The 19,838-nt window shown below is 33.9% G+C and overlaps 2 protein-coding genes across 9 annotated transcripts in view; one reads left to right on the top strand and one right to left on the bottom strand.

Moving 5' to 3' along the window:
• Positions 1-19,838, bottom strand: part of CEP85L (centrosomal protein 85 like) — a 273,038-nt gene that overhangs the window by 78,947 nt on the left and 174,253 nt on the right. The gene's annotated exons all lie outside the window — the stretch shown is intronic.
• Positions 7,009-16,636, top strand: PLN (phospholamban). The gene is made up of 2 exons (XM_059941326.1): positions 7,009-7,114; positions 15,964-16,636. Exon 2 carries the CDS (start codon positions 16,061-16,063, stop codon positions 16,217-16,219), a length of 159 nt encoding a protein of 52 aa, XP_059797309.1. The 5' UTR covers positions 7,009-7,114; positions 15,964-16,060; the 3' UTR covers positions 16,220-16,636.

Genomic DNA, 19,838 nt, shown 5'->3' with positions numbered 1-19,838 from the left:
AATTTTACATATCAAAATCCATTTTACATAACCTTTTCAAGAATGCATCTATGCTGAAAATTCAAGGGTCAGTTGGTCAGTTGCATTTGTATTCTATACCTTCCTTTAACTTATCCTTTTACAAGCTCACTTGTAATGGCAAAATAACATTCAAAATATCCATTAACCTTAACCTCCAAGGCATTAGCAGTGTGAGGAGTAAAGAAAAAATAAATCAGTCCCTATTCATGAAATTTATGGTAAAGAAAAAATAAATACCTACAAAATGTATAAAGTCCCCCTCCAACTTCTGCTTTATCTGAGTTTCCTGAATTGCTAAGAGATATTCACTTATTACTTATGCAATTAAAAATTAAGAACAAACAAAACAGGCTTCTCCCTACCTATTTTTGAATAATAAAGGCACTCCAAAGGAACAAGAAAGTAAGAATAGACTCCAGATAGAAGAAATAACACACACAAATGGCAGAGTTGTCAAATGTGGTGGGAATAGATGACAACACCAGATTAGGAAAAACCTCTGTATGCAGTGCTGTAAAATTTGGGTTTTTAATCTTGAGGGACATGGTGATAATAAAGAAAAGTTCTCAGCATGTGAGAACCAAATTTACCCTTGAGAAGGCAACTTGGATATCAGGGTAAAGAACAGGAGAGGCTCAAGACAGAAGGTATATATAAAAGTTCAGAGGAAAGCTGATGAGGCTATGGGAACACAGATTTCTAACTGGCAATCTGCATTTGATTTCTTAGTGGACCAGAGTCTGGGAGAAGACAGAAAGAAGGATGAGTCTCAAATTTCCATTTTGGATGACAAAATAAATAATGATGCCACCATAAAGATTGGGAATGCAAGGAGCACAGTTGCTGGGATGCCAAGCACAAAGATAATGAATATAATGGACGGGGTGGGACTACAAATCATTGAACTGGATTAGAATCTTCCTAACAAGGGAACAGCATCATGGTCTACAGAGTTCTGAAGCAAGTATCTGGAGACCTGAGGCTTGTTTTTTGTTGTTAAATTGGTTGTGTGTGTGTGTGAGAGAGAGAGAGAGAGGGAGTGAGATTTTCCATTTCTTATTTTGGCTTCAGTTCTGCCAGCTTCTTTTGTATAAAATATGTAGTTCTCTTAGAAATCATATTGCTTCTTACTACATGTGCTAATTTGACTCTCAATCCTGAATTTTCTTGACCTCCTAGTGTTATCTTGCAATAGTGGTTAACTTCCAAATGTTAAATGTTTCACCTGTATATTACTTGTTTACTGATAGACAAGTTCCTTAAAAAGCCGCAGAACATGCTATAGCATTTCTTTTCCATAACTTAGAGTGTATTTTGTACATTTCCCCCTAATTGTGTAAACCTACATGACAAGCCCTTCCCTTAAACTAACTGGCTTCTCTTGATGTCAAACTCTTCCCCATTGCTAACTGGGATATTTAATAAGGAAAGAGAATCTGTCCAGAGTTCAGCATTTATGAAAAAAATAAAATGCCTGAGCCTTCAAGTATCTGACAAGTCAATTTTAAAAGCGAATCTACCTCCCCTAAATGATCTCAAGTTTTATAAGTTACTTTATTATTGGTCTTTTTTACCCCCGACTTGATGAATAACTCCTATTCTCTCTTCTCTATTACCTTAGGCACTTCCCCATCCCCTAAGTCTCAGACTACTAGTCTCATCATTTTTGCTCTTAGATGTTTTTCTCAACTAATCCTTCTTTAGGTAGCTTTAAATTTTAAGGCAGTAATTCTCAAACTTTTAACAGAACAGAACCTTTAAGAGTTAGGTAAAATCCTTGGGAGTCTAGGAGGTCTAACTTTAAAAAGCTCCCTATCTTTGAAGTATCACAAAAATTTATTCAAAGCTTGCATTTTACTGTATTATATATTTGTTTAAGTATTAAAATGCTTTAATTCTGTCACCACTTAAATTATCTTTTTGTCAAAAGTTTCCAGAAAAAAAAAAAGTCTACCTTGAAGCTTCTTTTGCTTCTGACATACCACTACAACTTGAAGTTTAAATACTCAGTGTAAAAGATTTTTATACATCATAATTTCCTTTACATAGAGTTAAGTAAAATTATAAGAACTTTTAAGGAATACATAATTAAAAATGCCATAAAACTATAAAAACAAATGTAAAGAAATTAACCCAGGAATCAGAATAATCATTTACTTGGGTGGGGAAGATAGGGGGAACATGGCAAGACCGTGTGGTTAGATATAAGTTATTAACATCCCAGCTTATGTTCAGGTGGTAATCTTAGTGGTAATCTTTTTTTCACTATTAAAATAAAATAAAAACTAAATAATTACATAAATAAAAGCAGGTCTTGCAATATTAAGAGTATATATAGTACCATGAATTATTATGAATCCAATGAGCAAAGAAAACAAAAATTTTAAAAAAATTTAGAGGTTCAATTCAGGAAGCATGGGCTTATGGTTCCACCTTCCTTCAGTCTTACTCTACAAATATATTTACATCATCTTTAAATGACAAGAAAGTTTATTTTCTCAGTTACTGTACTCTTATCCCCAATCTCTCCCAATTATTCTCCTCCTCCCCCATGATGGGCTTTAAAAGTGAGAAGTTTTTAACTGTCTATAACACTTACTTCTGCAGAATCACTCATTCACTACCACCTTGCAATTTTTCCTAGTTCCCCCTTTATTCACTCACTCATCCAATCATCCATTGAGCCAATATTTAAGAATTGCTATAAGCCAGTTTCTATACTATAAGGAATAAAGAGGGTATAAATATGAGTTATTGGATAGTTCTCAAGTAGCTTGGAATCTAGTCTAGGCAGATATACTAATAAACACAATAAAATGAGACATAATAATAGGGGTACATGCAGAAGTATATATCATAAGAAAGAGAGGGCGGCACAGAAGACGTAAATTGAAACTAGCACTTTAATGGGAATAAAGGTTAGTAAGGAGGACATTCCTACAAAAAGTGAGGACGCTTAAAATAGAACAACAGCCTGTTCAAAAAGCCGCAGGCAGCTGTACAGGGCCACAGCACAGGATACAAGGGAATGTGATACCAGACAAAGCTAGAAAAGCAGGGCCTAAAAAAGCAAACTAGGAGATCTGGATTTTAGCCCGTTTGAGAACTCAGTCTTCTTTCCAAAAAGGACTGCCCCATACTACGACAGAAACAACTCCCAGCATAGGACTTCTTAATTTTTTGTGCCATGGACATTTTTTGGCAGACAGCTAAAGCCTACTGATCTGTTCTCAATGTTTTTATATCATAAAATACATAGGATGCCAAGTAATTTTTATAGACACTCCACTCTTAAGGTAGTGAAGCGTAAGGGTGGGCTCTGCATAGTAACTTTCTTCTGGAGAGTGCAGTAAGGAGGGAGAGGGAAAAGAGTAACTTTACCATGGAGAAACTTGACGAATACTTCACTTCAGCCAGGTGATCAAGGTTAACGACATCGGTAAGTCATGCTGATAGTATGTACACTTGATATGTGATGAAAATGGCACTTTACCTCTCTGATCTTCCTCTCAAAAACACACTAACCAGCCCTAACCATGAGAGAAACATCAGACGAATCCCAACTGTGGACATTCTGTAAGAAACCGTCACAACCAAGTGGACCAAAGGAGGCACGATTGCTAAATGTAATCTGGTGTCCTGGAAAGAATCCTGGAAAAGAAAAGGAACACCAGGGGAAACAGAAAATCTGAATAAAGTATGGGCTTTAGTATCAACACTGGTATAACCGCTGTGAGAAATGTACCACACTCATGTAGGATATGTTAACAACAGGGGACACTGCGTATGGGGTATACAGGAGCTCTCTATACTATATTTGCAATAAGTCTGTAAATTTAGAACTGTTCTAAAATAAAACTTTAGGGACTTCCCTGGTGGTCCAGTGGTTAAGATTTCATCTTCCAATGCAGGGGGTGCGGGTTTGATCCTTGGTTGGGGAGCTAAGATCCCACATGCCTCACGGCCAAAAAAACCAAAATGTGAAACAGAAGCAATACTGTAACAAATTCAATAAGGACTTTAAAAATGGTCCACATCAAAAAAATAAAATAAAATAAAACTTAAAAAAAATTAAGCGAGATACATAGGATTAGAAACGAAATAAATTACACTGAAATAAATATTTAAAAAAAACAAACTTGTGTTGTAATATTTCTGCTTTTCTTTTATTTTCCTTTTCTGTTATGCTTCTTTATTAATGCATTAAATAACAATATATACATATATATATATTTTTAAATAACAATATATTTACAGGCAGGTCTAATTTTGTAATTTCAAGTGGTATGAATGTAAGCAGTATTTCAAGCTATCTGCAACAACTATACTATATGAAATTATCTAAGATTGCTAACGGTGACAGTCAAACATACTGCTAATACTTCTGCAGTTTGTGGCCTACAGTCAAAACTGAAGAAATGCTAAATCTCATTTAGAGCTTAGTAAAAATAAAGATGTCTAACATTTTTCCTATCCAAGTTCAAAGGGCACTGAACTCTACCCATGGACTGCAGATTAAGAATCATCTTCAAAAGGAAAATAAGTGCTAACACTAAATGGACACTGTGTTGCAAGATCTCTAATAGTCATTATACATACTTCTTCTCATTAAATCCTCACAACAAACCCATTCCACAGATAAGGCAGCTTAGACAAGTTTGTATAAGGTCATGCGACCAAAAATGGATTCAGACCATAGTCTGACTCTAAATGAAGATTCTGACAAAGCACCTCTAAAAACACTTTCCAGCCCCTCATTGTGGAATTTCTGAGGAACAATCTATTGACTATACTGTAGCTCACCAGTGCTCCTAGTAAGCAACTTTCTGTTTAGGCAATCAGCCTAAAACGAAGGTGTAACACTTCCTAGAGTTCCATTTGGAGGAATAATAATGATCGTCCTCCTCAGCAGCAGCAGCAGCTAACCAAAACGAAAAAGGTAAACACAGAAGCTCCCCGCCTTTGTACCAATCTGAAAAGTAAATTTTTATCTCCATTTTCCAACTCTAACACACAGTTTGTTAGTATCCTTCTAAGGGTGTGTGTGCCCAGCTATATATGCTTTTAAGCAAATCTGCCAACATGTTAAATATCTAGGCCATATTTTATTTGGTCTATGGCGGTTTCTTATACAACTTATACAACTAAGTATTACTAATTCTATTTTCTTAGAACTAGAGGTGTAACTACAATGATCTATCCCCTAAGCTTCACTTTCAAATGAATGTGTAGGTGAACTTAAAGCAGACTTTCTAAAAATAGTTTGAGTTTTCAGTAATTCAGCTATCTCCATCTTAAAATCCCTTAGCTGACGTATACTACTCTCTGAAATCCATGTCCAGATTATGGCTTTCCCCCCACACAACATGCCAACCTATCAGAGAATTATAACTAAACAGATCTGGATTTGAACCCTCAGTCTGTCCCTTAGCAGCTATGTCATCTTTGACAAATTACTGTAAACCACTTTAGGGTTATATTTCAAGGCCCTAGGTTTTGTATTTCATTAATCATTGGCAATTGGTAATAATAAGAGATCCTCATTATGTAATGATTGAAAGAAAAAATGCTTGAATAGCACTGAGCAAACTGTCAAACATTCATGCAATTTATTTAATTTGGGGTTTTACTTTTAAGTTGTAAAATTTTCCCTTAGCAATGTTTACAGAGGGCCTTGCTGAATGTTATTTCTCTGATAGTTTTAGTTGATTCTTTAAATAACAAGATATTTGTTCTAGCAAAGGATTTATCTTTCTTTGGAAGAAGCCAAAATCATCTCCATTTAAGGACACATAAGCAGCTGCTGCAAAAGATTTTAGTTACCCATAAGAAAGTGAAGCAGACGGAGTTCACTCTGCTATAAGTATTTTAAAAATTAAAAATAACAAGTAGCTTCTCCAGAATTATAGTCGAGATTTAAGAATTAGAATCTGGAGGTGTGGTGATTTAAGTAAATCTAATATATAAACAAAAAAATTAGAAAAAACAGGAAAATGATGCCTGGCTTGTCAAAGGAATTCTTTTCTGTTCTCGGAAGTTCAAAACATCATTCTATTTACTAAAATTTCATTTACACAGTAATTTTCAGGAAAACAACTACTGCATTAAATGAGGCACACCCTTTCAGAAGTACTAAATTTCCAAACACATGCACACCTATTGTCAATAAAGTATCACTAACTAGGATGCCACTGATTAGTGATTTGTGATTATTTCTTTTTTGCTAGAAAGTTACTCTTGATACTGTCAGCTTATTGGAATTTTAGTAAGATTTTATGGTAATTTAATGTAGCTGTTAAAATATCCTAAGTACTTAAATGTGTAAACAGCAACTTTTCTTGGGGTGATATCTATCAGTTCAAATGAGAATTACTATTCATAAAAATGTTGTTAAAGCCCTAACTGAGAAAACACAAAATTTTTAAAACCAAAATCAGATTTCTCAGCCTGGCTTTCTCACACATACTCTCTCTCCCATACACATGTAGGTATGAGAAAAGAAGAAAATAAGTCAGGAAAAGGTATGAAATTTGATTCTGTGACAATGTTTAATTACTGTCTTGCTAGAAGCTAACATTATGAAGCTGCAGTATTAAAGCAACAGCAACAACAAACTCAATGAAAGTTGTTTGGCTTAAGCCAGTATTATTATTCTCATTCTATTAAAATTCCTATTACTTTATTTTAGTTCTTCAACATTATCACCCTCAGTTTACAATCACTTCTAAGCCTGAAGATGAATGAACCTCTAAAAAAGAGCTTTCTACCACTCTGAACTTACTTTTTCACTTATCTCCCATATACTTTTTAAAATAAAGAACAAAAGGCACAAAGTGTTAATGACCTTTCCATACCTAAGGTTAAGATTAATGACATTCTAAAAAGTTTGGTTGTGATAAGACTATGGCTAACCAATCATAACTTCAGAATTCCTGCGTGACATCATAAGACCTCCCTAGAACACTTTTTCTCCTCCACCTACTTCAATTGTTCCCATAACTCTGGTAACAGTCAGAAAACTTTCCAGCTAAACGCCGGATAATACTTCATACAACTTACAATATTCTATATTGTGATCATCACAACAGCCAAGGTAAGAAACAGATTTCACTGATTATGGCAATTCTTACTTTTTATAACTCAAACTTACTGAACTTTTTAAAAAGTTAATCATATTTTATAAACTTCAGTTCAAAGTTAGATAATAACATGTCTGATTGACATAAAGCTTAATTTCTAAATAAATGCTTATCCATTCAGTGATAGTAAGAATAAGACTTAACCTAGAAATGATAAAGATAGCATTCATCTTTGGTCCTGGTTGTTGGTTTGTCATTTTAATTTAACCTTCACTTTTATTTTGCTCTTCAAAAGTAAATTTCTGCCAATTAAAATATCTTTCAATAATGTTACCATGTTTGGTACTAGTGGTGATTTGATTTCTCCATGCAAAAATAATGGTTTCATTTTGTTATGTGTTACTCTGCTGAGAAGTAGGGTAGGACTGAGCTGTCTGCTTACATCCGGAATACTAAGAACAGTTTTGTTACTGGCATGACTACTCCAATATTATCATTATGATTCTTTACAGGGAATATTAATGAAGTGGAGTTTAAGAACATATAGCACGAACTAAGTCCAGTCAACTTCTATTAAAAAATCCAAGCTTTTAATAAATTGAGTTATTTATATTAAATTCAATATTATATCATAAATAACAAGTTTGGACATTTCAAAACACTTGTCAAAAACATGTAAAATTCTTTCTAAAGTTACAGAACATTAATTTCTTTATTTTAAAAATAAAGAGACGTTATTTTGGTAGCACAAATATTCCTAAGTATCTCCTTTGAGTGAATTTGATCAAATGAATGTTTATTCTGCCTATTAATGAATATACTTTTATCAAGTTACTATCCTCCAGTGTTCCTCAGTTTCCTCTCTTGTATTTGGAAGGTGGGGAGGAGGATGAAAAAATGCCCAGGAATGGAGATGCCACCATAAATTTTATAACTTCTGTTTAAATTCTACTCTACTCTTTATCCTCAATTTAATATATGAAATGTGTTTTCATTCTTAACTTTCAGTCAGGGCATAAAAGATACTACATTGATTTTATTTCATTATTTTTATTTTTATATATATGTCAAAATAAAATTTACCTCTAGAATTCTAAGTTCTTATGACAAATGTTAACTCTACTGCTTTTTATAGATAAGAACTTTGTATAATGCCTTAAGCAGCTTTCCTTGAGGCATGCAAAAGCATTTCTAATTTTTGTCTACCACTGAGGCACCCTAACTGCCTCTAAGTATCTTCATATTCATAAAATGTTTTTCCTTTGATATTACACAAGAGTCACTCAGTGCAGGTGTTTTATATGCAGATTTATGCATTTTTACTCAAATATCTATCAAATTACATTCTCACACTTCAAATGAGATGTTCATGAATTCTTTTATAGTACCAAAATTTCACATCACATACTGCTCCACGAAGTTGTTAATTTCTAGAAAGAGCAGAAATTCTGCTATTAAAGTTATCCTTCGTGTGTCCAGATTAACGGAAATTACATAGTTACAGTGACTGTTATTCAAATTTGAAACATAATGCCCTAGTGCCAGACATAATGTCCCAACTAGTTCATCTCTTTCATAAGGTGAAATTTAAGTACGGTCTTTGTTTCATGTGGTTTAAAACTAAGTGCTTAAAAGAAAAAAAAAGTGTCTGATGAAATAAAATGGAAGAAATGTGAAAGATGTTTAAATTATGAAAAATTGATTAAGTCTTAAAAACACATGAAAGAGCCTGAGTACTCTGTCTAACTAAGAGGAGTCATGTCACTATCATTTCCTCAAACTCAAGTATCAAAATTATTTTAACAGTATTTCAGTGGACATAAAGGAAAATAATATTCCAGAAAAAATTGCATTTGGTTACTTATTGATATTATTTCTTAATCTCACTAATTAATTGGAGATAGAATATTTACATAAACAAAATAGTTCCCCAGAAAAATTAAAATTTTAATGTATTAGGTAAAATATTAACTGTGTCACGTATTAAAGTTTTAAGTAAAAATTAAATGTAAAAATTAAGAGTACCTAAATTAGACTGTATATTTATTACCAATCCTAGAAATAAAGAGGGCAATTAAAACTTCCTTCTTTATTCTTGAACAATTTTCTAAATGCACCATATACAAATATTTCATTTGATCCTCTTAAATCCCTATATGTTTGACACTCCATCTCTATTTTACAGTTTAGGAACAGATGCAAAAAGGTGAACTGCCCAAGGTCACAGAGCTAGGAAATGGTGGAGGCTTGGCAAGAGCCAAGATTTCATGACTCTAAACCACACACACATCTCATCCACTGATCAACATGGCTTAAAAATAAATCATGACATTGGCAAAACAAAATAAACTGAAAGTCCTCAAATGGCACTCTAAAAGGCAAAGTTAGAGGATACAAACTTCTATTTTAATTTAAAACCACTCCATTTCATTTAAAGTTAAATTTATGCATGAGGTATGATGTCCTTAATAGCCTTATAATATTCTCCTGATCACTTTCAAAGCCAGGGATATAAGAAAGTTATAGATGTCCTCAGTTATTAAGCGATTCACCCTGGAAGACAAAACTCAAACTAACTGCACAGATTTTAAAGAACAATAACATGCACAAATTAAAGTTTCTTTTTATTTAATTTGTTTCATTGCTAAAATACTCATGTCTTTAATCTTTAGCTTTGATACCTAAAATTCAGGTTAATTTCTCCTCAAAACTTTTCAGAAAATTACATTTTGTTATGTACTGTTTCTTAATCTCACTAATTAATTGGAGATAGGAGAATACTTGCATAAATAAAAACCACACTTTCGTATTTTATTCCAGTTCCATATTAAATCCTTGTCTTTCCTCAGTTTCATTTCTGACCTCCTCACATTCTACCATTTAAAATATTCAATCCCATTTGTTCTGAAGTGCTTGAATAGAGCAATCTTGCTTTATTTATGCTATGAAAATCACTAACTTTCATCTAAACTGTTAATTAACACAGTACTGATCACACCAGCAAAGAAGAAAACCTAAAGGTTAGAAATCAAGGAAGTGATGTTTCTAAATTACAGTGACCTAAATCAGATAATATGTAGTCTCTTTGAACATTTCCAGAAATAGTACATCAATGTTCTTACCCTACGTAATTCTGAAGCATGTATTACCAGAGAAACACAAGAAAATGAGGCCTGGGTGTACATCTCTACCCCAGTAAACTTGTAGTCAACTGAGGACCTCTAGTGCTTTTTAAAATGTATTTCACCTTCAGGTCTCTCCAAAACAGGGGGGGAGGGGAGGACCAACGTACCCACATTAGTGGGGATATATTTAACTGGCATTCATTTTCCTTAAAACTTCCTCTACACTTCCTCCTCACATGCTTTTCCCCCCAAGAAGAATCTGAAGGTTAAAAAGAATATTTTAATTGCAAATAAATTAATCTTAGCATAATAAACAGACAATAAAGACAAGCCCACGGACTAGCAACAGCAGTGTGCCAATTTCAAAGAGAAAATCTGTATGCTGCTGTTTAATGAATTTTCCTAAAGGCAGAGCTTTGAACTGAGGGAAACAATTCATTATGGGGTCAATTTAGGGGTTGAGAATATGTTGATTTTTATATGTTTACACAATTCTTTTCATAACCAGGCAGAAGCAGCTTGAAGATTCTTTCAAATAGCCAGTGTGGACCAACAAAGCTCTGGAAAGTTGCTGACACACAATAACTTCCAAGTTTATTAGCATTAGGCAATCTCAAAAGGAAAATGATTCTACCAAAGTGAACTTTTGGATGCCAACAGATTGATGACAAATCTAATGATGAACTGTCCTGATCTAATTCAACAACCACAACAAAAAAGATGCATATACAATCGCTTCTGGATTATCTGCAAAAATGACAGCAAAGAGTAGGAAAAAATAACACCCCCCCCCCAATAATCCTAATATATACAAGTCCTGTAACTCAAATCTATAGAGAATTCTAACCTTCTGAACCAACCTAATGGGAAAAATTTTTCAAAGAATGATCTGTCAGACTGTAGTCTTAGATGTGTATTACTTGAATTTACTAGCAAAATATGTCCATGTTTATTTTACTAAAAGCATAAACAAGCAGATAAAAATTAAAGGGAAGCAAAATTCTGAATACCACAAATAAAGAATCTAAGGAATTTATGGTTTCAGCAGAGGGAGTACTGAAAAAAAAACTGAAGTTCAGTTAAGTTCTGCAAAGCACTGAAAGTGCTTAAATTACACGTGGGGATTACTGCTCAGTGTATACAACATCGTTAAGGTATCAATTGTCTAGCAAGTCATAAAGCAGACACCAAAAGTTTGCAAAAGTCTACTTAGGTTCCTTTTGCACAAGAATGTGCCTGATGTTACCTTAAGAAATAGAAATCAATGCAGACAAAGTGAGAACTACTGCAGAAGCTGACAAGGTACCTTGCACCCAAAATGTTGCCTAACATGGCACATGATATCTGTTGAAGGATTAGAGTTGCCTGTAGTTTGGTCTCTCCTTCTTCCACTTCAAAAAAAACAGAATACTATCTTGAACTTGACTGTATTTACTTCCCAATTTCATCTTTTTGAGCAAAAGAGGAAAAGTGGACAAGCAAAGCCTTTATAAATCCTACAAAGAACAGTAAAGGGTTATTCTTCCCATCCTTCCAAAAATTAGAATAATCACAGTGCCCACAGACATACAAGATACTCTGTGGGTACTTTTCTGCCTCTTACATGTAACTCAAGAGACAGGGATCTGGCACATCTACAACCAAATTCCTATCAAAGCATTTTTCATATTTTCAATATTCTGATACTAGGGCCCGGATGGTGAATTAATTTTCAAAGTATCCTTACTCCTCTTGTCCTAAACACTTAATTTACATAACTGTCATCCTTTTAAAAAGCCCCCCCCTGGGGGCGGGTGTTGTGGGGTGGGTAAAGCTAATTTCAGTCTCCTTGGCTGTTTAGGCCAGATGTAAGTCCAGAATACCCCAACACAATCTATTTCTGACTATCCCAAAAGAATGCTCTAAAAGATTAAATTAAATGAAAATACAGTGAAACTATTTTTCTAGGCTCTCCACCAAATACTACTGCATTAACAGCTTGGCTCTAAGAAAGAGAAGAAAAAAGACTGCAGGAGATTTAAAATCATAGGATGGTTGTGACCACAGAGGAGGAAAAAAGAAAAAGATAAACACCTGACAACCATGCCATAAATTGTGATGTAGTAAAGGTCACAGACAACTCTAAAAATAGGACTGTGCTGTTCCCACACAGTTTTTCAATTCTCAACATATGACTGGAAGCCCCATCTTGTAGGGATGAATTTTGGCTTAATTATTATCATACAGACTTTGGAAGTTCAGCAGAATTAGGACTCAACACATTTCAGATCGTACCACTGTAAAATAAATTGGGCCCAATAAATTGCATGCATATAGCTAACATTTCAGCATGTAAAGTAGATTTGTTTTGGTTTTAGCATAAAGTTATAAAGGGACTACAAATCACTTTAGAATTATATTTCTAAGTTTGACAAGAAATAAGACAGTATCTTTGGTTGTCTCCTTTATAATCAATTTGTCTCCAGGAACAAACTATCCTTTCCCAACAATAGTTGGCTGAAGTATTATGAGATCATCTTTAAAATCTATTCATTGTATATTCATCATTAGATAGCTCATCTATTTAAGGCACACCTCTTTGTATTTCACAAACACCAAATACCCACTTGTACAAAGCCCAGTTCAGGCTAACAAAAAGAAAGAGACTTGAGAAGAATATTGGAGATTATGTGTTTAACTATCAAATTCTATTTTTCACATGGTTAATCTGTTAATCACAGCACTATCTTTGATCATTAATAATTTTCTAAAAATATTAAAGTAAATCATAAAAACCCTTGTTCAACTTCACTGACTTGTTCAAATGGTACTGATTTTGCACTAAGTACTAGAATACAAAATAAACACGTGATTTCTTATACCCACGAACTAGAATTCTAGTTGGGGGCACAGGCATGTAACTCAAAATTACAGCACAGCCTGATAGCCATATCTTGATACAGGTAATACCAGAGCCCTACTAAAACCCAACAGAGGTGATAACCAATTCTGCCTTAACGAGTAATGGAAGGTTTCATTAGGAAGTGATATTTAAACTGGGCCTTAAGGATTAACTGAAGTTTGCCTGGCAAAGAATCAAAGGTAGAGGCAGGGGGAGGGAAGACATTCCAGGCAGAGCCAGAACAACATGTGCAAAGGACAGAATCATAAAAGGGAATGAAGTATTTATGGAAAGGTGACATGTTTCATGTGACTCAAGTACCACTCACCAGTGTCAGGGTAGGGAGTGACTCTTGTATATGCTTCATGATGAATAACTGGCCTGCTCTTCCTTTTCCATGTTATATCTCACAATAATTTTAAAATTTAGACCTTTCATACCATTTAAGTCCTGAAACTTCACAAAAATTAAGTTTAAATAGGAATTACCAATGCTAATTCTTTACAACCTTCTTAGTTGTACTCTGTTACATAAAGAGATTAGTCAGATTTATATAATAAAGTAATAAAGAAAACCTTCTCCACAATTACCCAACAGTATACATCCGCTATATTTATAATAAACAAATATAAGCCGAAACAACTTAAAGGATGCTTCTTCTTAAGGAACAAAAGAAAACCCCTTTATTTCTATAGTATTTTACCTGAGGAATTAAAAAAAAAGTAATTAAATTAAATTTATACCAAGCTTATGCTGTCATTTTCTATTAAGTAACAGCCACTTGTGTTGGAGAATGAAGAATATATGCTAAAGACATATATATATATATGAGCTAGAGAAACACAGTTTGTTACCAACTCTTTGAAAGAATGAAGTTTGACTTAAGTTGGTTTTTTGGATCTCCTCACTATAGGCCAATACTATGAAGGAGACCAGAGTCTTCAGCCAAATGAAAGCCCATAATTCAAACATATATATATACTACCAAATGTAAAATACACAGCTAGTGGGAAGCAGCTGCATAGCACAGGGAGATCAGCTCGGTGCTTTGTGACCACCTAGAGGGGTGGGATAGGGAGGGTGGGAGGGAGACACAAGAGGGAGGAGATATGGGGATATATGTATACATATAGCTGATTCACTGTTATACAGAAGAAACTAACACACTATTGTAAAGCAATTATACTCCAACAAAGATGTTAAAAAAAAAACTTAATAGAGCCAAGTGGAAGTGCTGAAATTATATAGAATCTAACCACCATATACCACATGGTTTCTTTGTAACAATAAATGAGGAGTTCTAACTGCTCAGTCCTAATATATATCTTCCCCTTCCTCATTCTTTCAGTTCTTCCCTCTGCTGTCTTCAGCAGTAGTCTCTCTCAGAAATACAGCTGAAGGTTGAGATGGGTTTTCATGAGATATATAGCCACTACAGAGAAAATGAAATCAGGCAGCTGGGGTAAGGTAGTAATATCTTGATTAGCAGTGATATATCAACAAATGTTAACAGCTATTATCTTTGGCAGTTAATTACGGTTATTTTTTAAATTCCATTTCTAATTTTTCTTATTTCAAAATTTACATAGACGTATCCTGATTGACAACAAATATCACCAAATGTTAATAGCTATCATCTCTGGGCAGTTAACTCACAGCTAATTTTTAATCTATATCTAATTTTCTACAATGATCTGTTGTTTTAAGTTTTGTTTTGTTAATTAATTAGCACAGATAATTGATTAGGCAGCAACTAATTAATTAATTAGGCAGAATAGCTTGTGGGAGCTCTGAAAGAAAACAAATGGAAATGTTGTTCTTAAGTACAGGTCCTTTGCAAATAGCAACTGTCTGTGGTAGACAGTGAGATAATGATAATTTTATTACTATGCCTTCTGAGTCTTGACAGCCTTCAGTACTTAATATCATCTTGTTAAAAAGTTACTTAAAATAGCATATTCTACAAAGCTATAAAATCATAAAAAGGAATGAGAAACATTTAAATCTACAGTTCTGGTAAAACACTGCTCATTGAACTATTTTATTCTGGAGTGAAATCAACATCCAGAGAATAATTTAATGCATGCGTTTCTTATTATAAGACTTGCTCTAGAGCTATTTACATACTAATGTTCACAACAATTATGCTCACAGAGAAACAGCCTTAATAAAACTGTATGTAAGGACTTCCCTGGTGGTGCAGAGGTTAAGAACCTGCCTGCCAATGCAGGGGGCATGGGTTCGAGCCCTGGTCCAGGAAGATCCCACATGCCACGGAGCAACTAAGCCCGTGCACCACAACTACTGAGCCTGTGAGCCACAACTACTGAGCCTGCGAGCCACAACTACTGAGCCCACGTGCCACAACTACTGCAGCACACACGCCTAGAGCCCGTGCTCCGCAAAAAAGAGAAGACACCGCAATGAGAAGCCCGCACACCGCAACAAAGAGTAGCCCCCACTCGCCACAACTAAAAGAAAGCCCGCGCACAGCAACAAAGACCCAGCACAGCCAAAAATAAATAAATAAATTTAAAAAAATAAACTATATGTAAGAACTTTTGCCCAAGGGAATAGCCCAAAACAAGCTGCACCCTACCCAAACTATACTTCCAGTCATTTTGAGAGGAGGAGGCAAAGACTAAAGTTATTACACCCCAAATACAAGACATCATGGTGACCATCACCAAAACAGACTGACAGAGACAGAGCAACACACACACAGACTACAGAGATATTTGATGTCATAAATACAAATAATGTTGAGGAAGAGGGATTAATACAAAACTGTGTTTTACCTGTTCAGAGGATAGGTTACACATATTATGCTAATCCATTTTCTATTTTTACATTCCAGGAAACCTAAAAGAAGATAGTGATCTCACACTTGGCTGGCAGCTTTTTATCTTTCTCTTGACCGTTTAAAACTTCAGGCTTCCTGCCTTCCTGGTGTCATGGATAAAGTCCAATACCTCACTCGCTCTGCTATAAGAAGAGCTTCAACCATTGAAATGCCTCAACACGCACGGCAAAATCTCCAGAACCTATTTGTCAATTTCTGTCTCATCTTAATATGTCTCTTGCTGATTTGCATCATCGTGATGCTTCTCTGAAGTTCTGCTGCAATCTCCAGTGCTGCAACTTATCACCATCAGCTTAAAATCTATCATCCCATGAAGAAGGGAAAACAATACTATATAAGAGACCACTTCCTAAGTAGAAGAATTTCTTTGTGAAAAGGTCAAGATTTGGAACAAAACAAATTGTTAGCAAATGTATTCATCTGCTGGATGTTGTAAACATAAAAAGGGCTTTATTTTAAAAAATTAACTTTAAAATGACTATAATGTAAGTGTGCATAATGTAACTGCTAATTTTCTCAAAAGAGCTTATAAGTTTCTATCCCAAATCTTTCCTAAGGAGGAACTAGGGGTTTAGTTTTGAAACTGCACTGCTAACAAGTTCACTTCATATATAAAGCAGTAGCTTCACTCTTTGGGGGTAAATATAATTTATACTGTACTGTAAAAGCCTCTTTGATGTTTATTAAGTATTTTTCAGGTCTTCACCAAGTATATCAAAATAATCATTCAAATGAAATGTCATCATTTGAAACAGCCCTCACATCTGTTATCTTTACTATCATCATACAGAAGTCTTTGTAGTAATTCTATCAGAACCTACATTCTAAAATAGAAATTATGTTTTTTCTATACTACCCTAATATTTTAAGTTTATGAGAATCAAGTTAAAAAAAGCAAGACCATACCCTTACATAAGTAAAATTTAACTAATTTTTTCGAAGAATTACAGAATTTTAGCATGTGTAGGTAAACTGTAAATCTGTTCTCTCTAGGACTTTATGATCAATAGACAAGAACTGCTGGTTAATTTAACATCTGGCATTGTGATTAGCCATAAATACTAATACACTAATAGAACAGAATCAACCTTAATTTAAGGCACTATAGCTAATTATCTGAGTTAGAGCACATAACTGCCACACTGTATCTCTGGAATCATGAAATTTTAAGACATTAGAATGATTTCACAGGTTGTCTTCTGTTCTAATCTCACACTCAATGTAGGCAAGGAAAAGAATAAAAGAAAAAATATTATTTCAAGCATTAAAAAATAAAATTTTTAACTATCTCTCCAAAATTAACAAATTCTTTGATTAAATTCTGAAATGAACTTTTTAATCCCACTATTGTTTATGATAGGGCTTAGCTGTTTTCCTTAATCTATCAACCAGATGGTAAATACATATTTGGTAGGCCATTCAACTACGCTAAATTATAGATCCAGCAATACTAATCTACAATGATTTTCTTGCTGAATACATTTCCAGTTTCCCCTCTAGTCATTTAAAAATATCAAATATCTTCCAACAAATTAAACAATAGAAGTAAAAACTGGTTTGGAAAATATATTCACCAAAATTTGGTAATTTAAATTGACTCAGTTTAAAATTAAGTCTAAAATGGTTTACAACTATACTGCACAATCTGTTAATTTTAACTTACGTTCAAGACATACTACTGATATAGTAATTATTAAAGGAGTAGAAAATATGTAATTTCCTATACGATTTGGCAAAATATGGTTACTAAAAGAATTGGAAAAGTCAGTGTTGACCTTGGTTTGTAACACAAGTGCTACTAAGAAAATAGTGAAGGAAATATTGCTTTTAAGTTTTTTCTAAATCCCTGAGGGGTACTGGAGATAGGAAGGGGGATAATTTTGGTTCACTGATATCTGAGAACAGAGGGAAAAGGGGTTTCTTACTAACAGAGGGATTTCTTCAGTGAAACCCCATCTATGGGTTGGATATCCCTAACATCAACTAGAAGAGCTTATAAACAAGAAGTAATGCATTCACTTCACTGGTGTCAATAATAACCCATGCAAAAAATAACCAAGTTCTGTAATTAGCTGCAATGATCTTAAAAAATAAGTGGAAATTTTGCAATAATAAGTTCTATCCTTTTCATTATGTTGCTCATTACAACATCAACTGCAAACCATAAGCTGTGAGGTTATGGAGTTTTTCCTAAGTCAAACAGAAATAAAGAATTGTTTTGTTTTTCATTCTGCCTTTAACAGAAATTAAAACCTTATACTCGAGGATTACAGAATATTGTACCTTAGATTATATTGTAAAACAAAAACCCATTCTTTAAATGCAACTTATTTATTCTGTTTATCATGATGTGTAAAGAGTAAGGTATAATGCACTATGTATTTAAACATTTTTAAATACCAAATGCTCAAATACTTTCTACTGTAGAATAAACTCTAATCTTACTTTACAGGGTACCAAAACTGAACTAATTCTTAAATGTTTAATGTTGTCTTTTTTATTTTATCTGGTCCAAAATGTTTATTTAATTTCAAATCACCTAAATTAAAATGAACCTTCTTGAACTCAGTGAAATTGCTCATGATTGATATGACCATAAAACAATCTAATTATAAGCAGTTTTGATTCTGTAGGTTGTTTTCAGTGACTTTCCCTAAATAAAATAAGATCAAGATTTCCTAGTACAGACACAAGAGGGCAGACCTACATAAAACAATGAATTTCCTCCTGTCTAGAAGTTATTTATCCTTTGATTATTTTTGAGTCTTCTGGAAAAGTGAGAAAATGGTAAAATTTCAAAAAACATTTGCTCTTCTTCTAAGTAACAGCACACTTTAAAATGTCTAAAAATTATTAATGTGTTTGGCTTTTTTCAATCTGTCATCTTTTCTATATAGCATTGGCATGTAAGTTTATTCATTAAAACATGTATACAAAAATCAATTATATGCATTTTAGTTACCTAGTGAATGTCATATCCTATCTATTGAGAGTGTCACAGTGTCCACATCCTTCAATGCAGTTGTGCTATATTATGTTAAACAGTAAAAAAGTTAAAAACAAAACAGGGTGCAAAAATAAGAATAAAAACACGAAAACTTTCTTTTCAGAGAATGTAATAGAATACACAAAATGCTCTCACATTAAAAATAAAACCTTTCATTCATATGTGATGTTAGACAAAAAGCAAGTCATTTAGCTTTAAGTCATTCTACCAAATATTTATATTTTTTATTTATATAGGAGAAATCTTCCAGTAAAATACATTGAAATCATTAGGTGCCAATATCCTGGCTGATCAAGCCTCTCTTTGGTTAAAACAAGCACAAAATTTTATCTTCCTCCTCTTAATGACTACAACCCAGAACTCAGAAACACCCTACAGAATATAAGAGAAAAGAAAAACTACTTTGTCAATAAAGAGAACACTTCTTCACTTCTGTCTGGGGGGTCCACTGTGAGCTTATAGGGATCCAATGGACACTGCTGTGTGTAGAAATATGCATCCTCCAATCCCTTCTCACCCCACCCCAAAAGGGAAATGCAAAAGGGTCCTGGAATGGGAAACAGTCTTTCCAAAGAGAAGATGATTAAGACTTTGCTGTTTGTTTTTCTCTTATGTCATAGTCCGTGTAGGGTTAGACAGCTTCTGGGGAAGGTGGAAAGAGAGCAGCAAATGTAGAACAGAGGAACGAACCAAAGATTGTGGTGGACATTGCACATGGAGGCTTATACTCTAATCAACTGAGGGCATTGATGGCTTCTCTTCATTCACAAGGGAAAACACGTCAGAGTTCCACACCACCTACATTCTAGCTGATTTAACAGGAAACCATGGGAATCAAAGAACACCATGCACATAAGACTGT

Source organism: Balaenoptera ricei, chromosome 12, assembly GCF_028023285.1.
Source record: "Balaenoptera ricei isolate mBalRic1 chromosome 12, mBalRic1.hap2, whole genome shotgun sequence".
In the NCBI taxonomy this organism is placed as follows: domain Eukaryota; kingdom Metazoa; phylum Chordata; class Mammalia; order Artiodactyla; family Balaenopteridae; genus Balaenoptera; species Balaenoptera ricei.
This window is presented reverse-complemented; position numbering and strand designations above follow the sequence as displayed.

Bases quoted from the DNA above. Each gene is read 5' to 3' on its own strand.
- PLN (XM_059941326.1), top strand. From the start codon at position 16,061: ATGGATAAAGTCCAATACCTCACTCGCTCTGCTATAAGAAGAGCTTCA.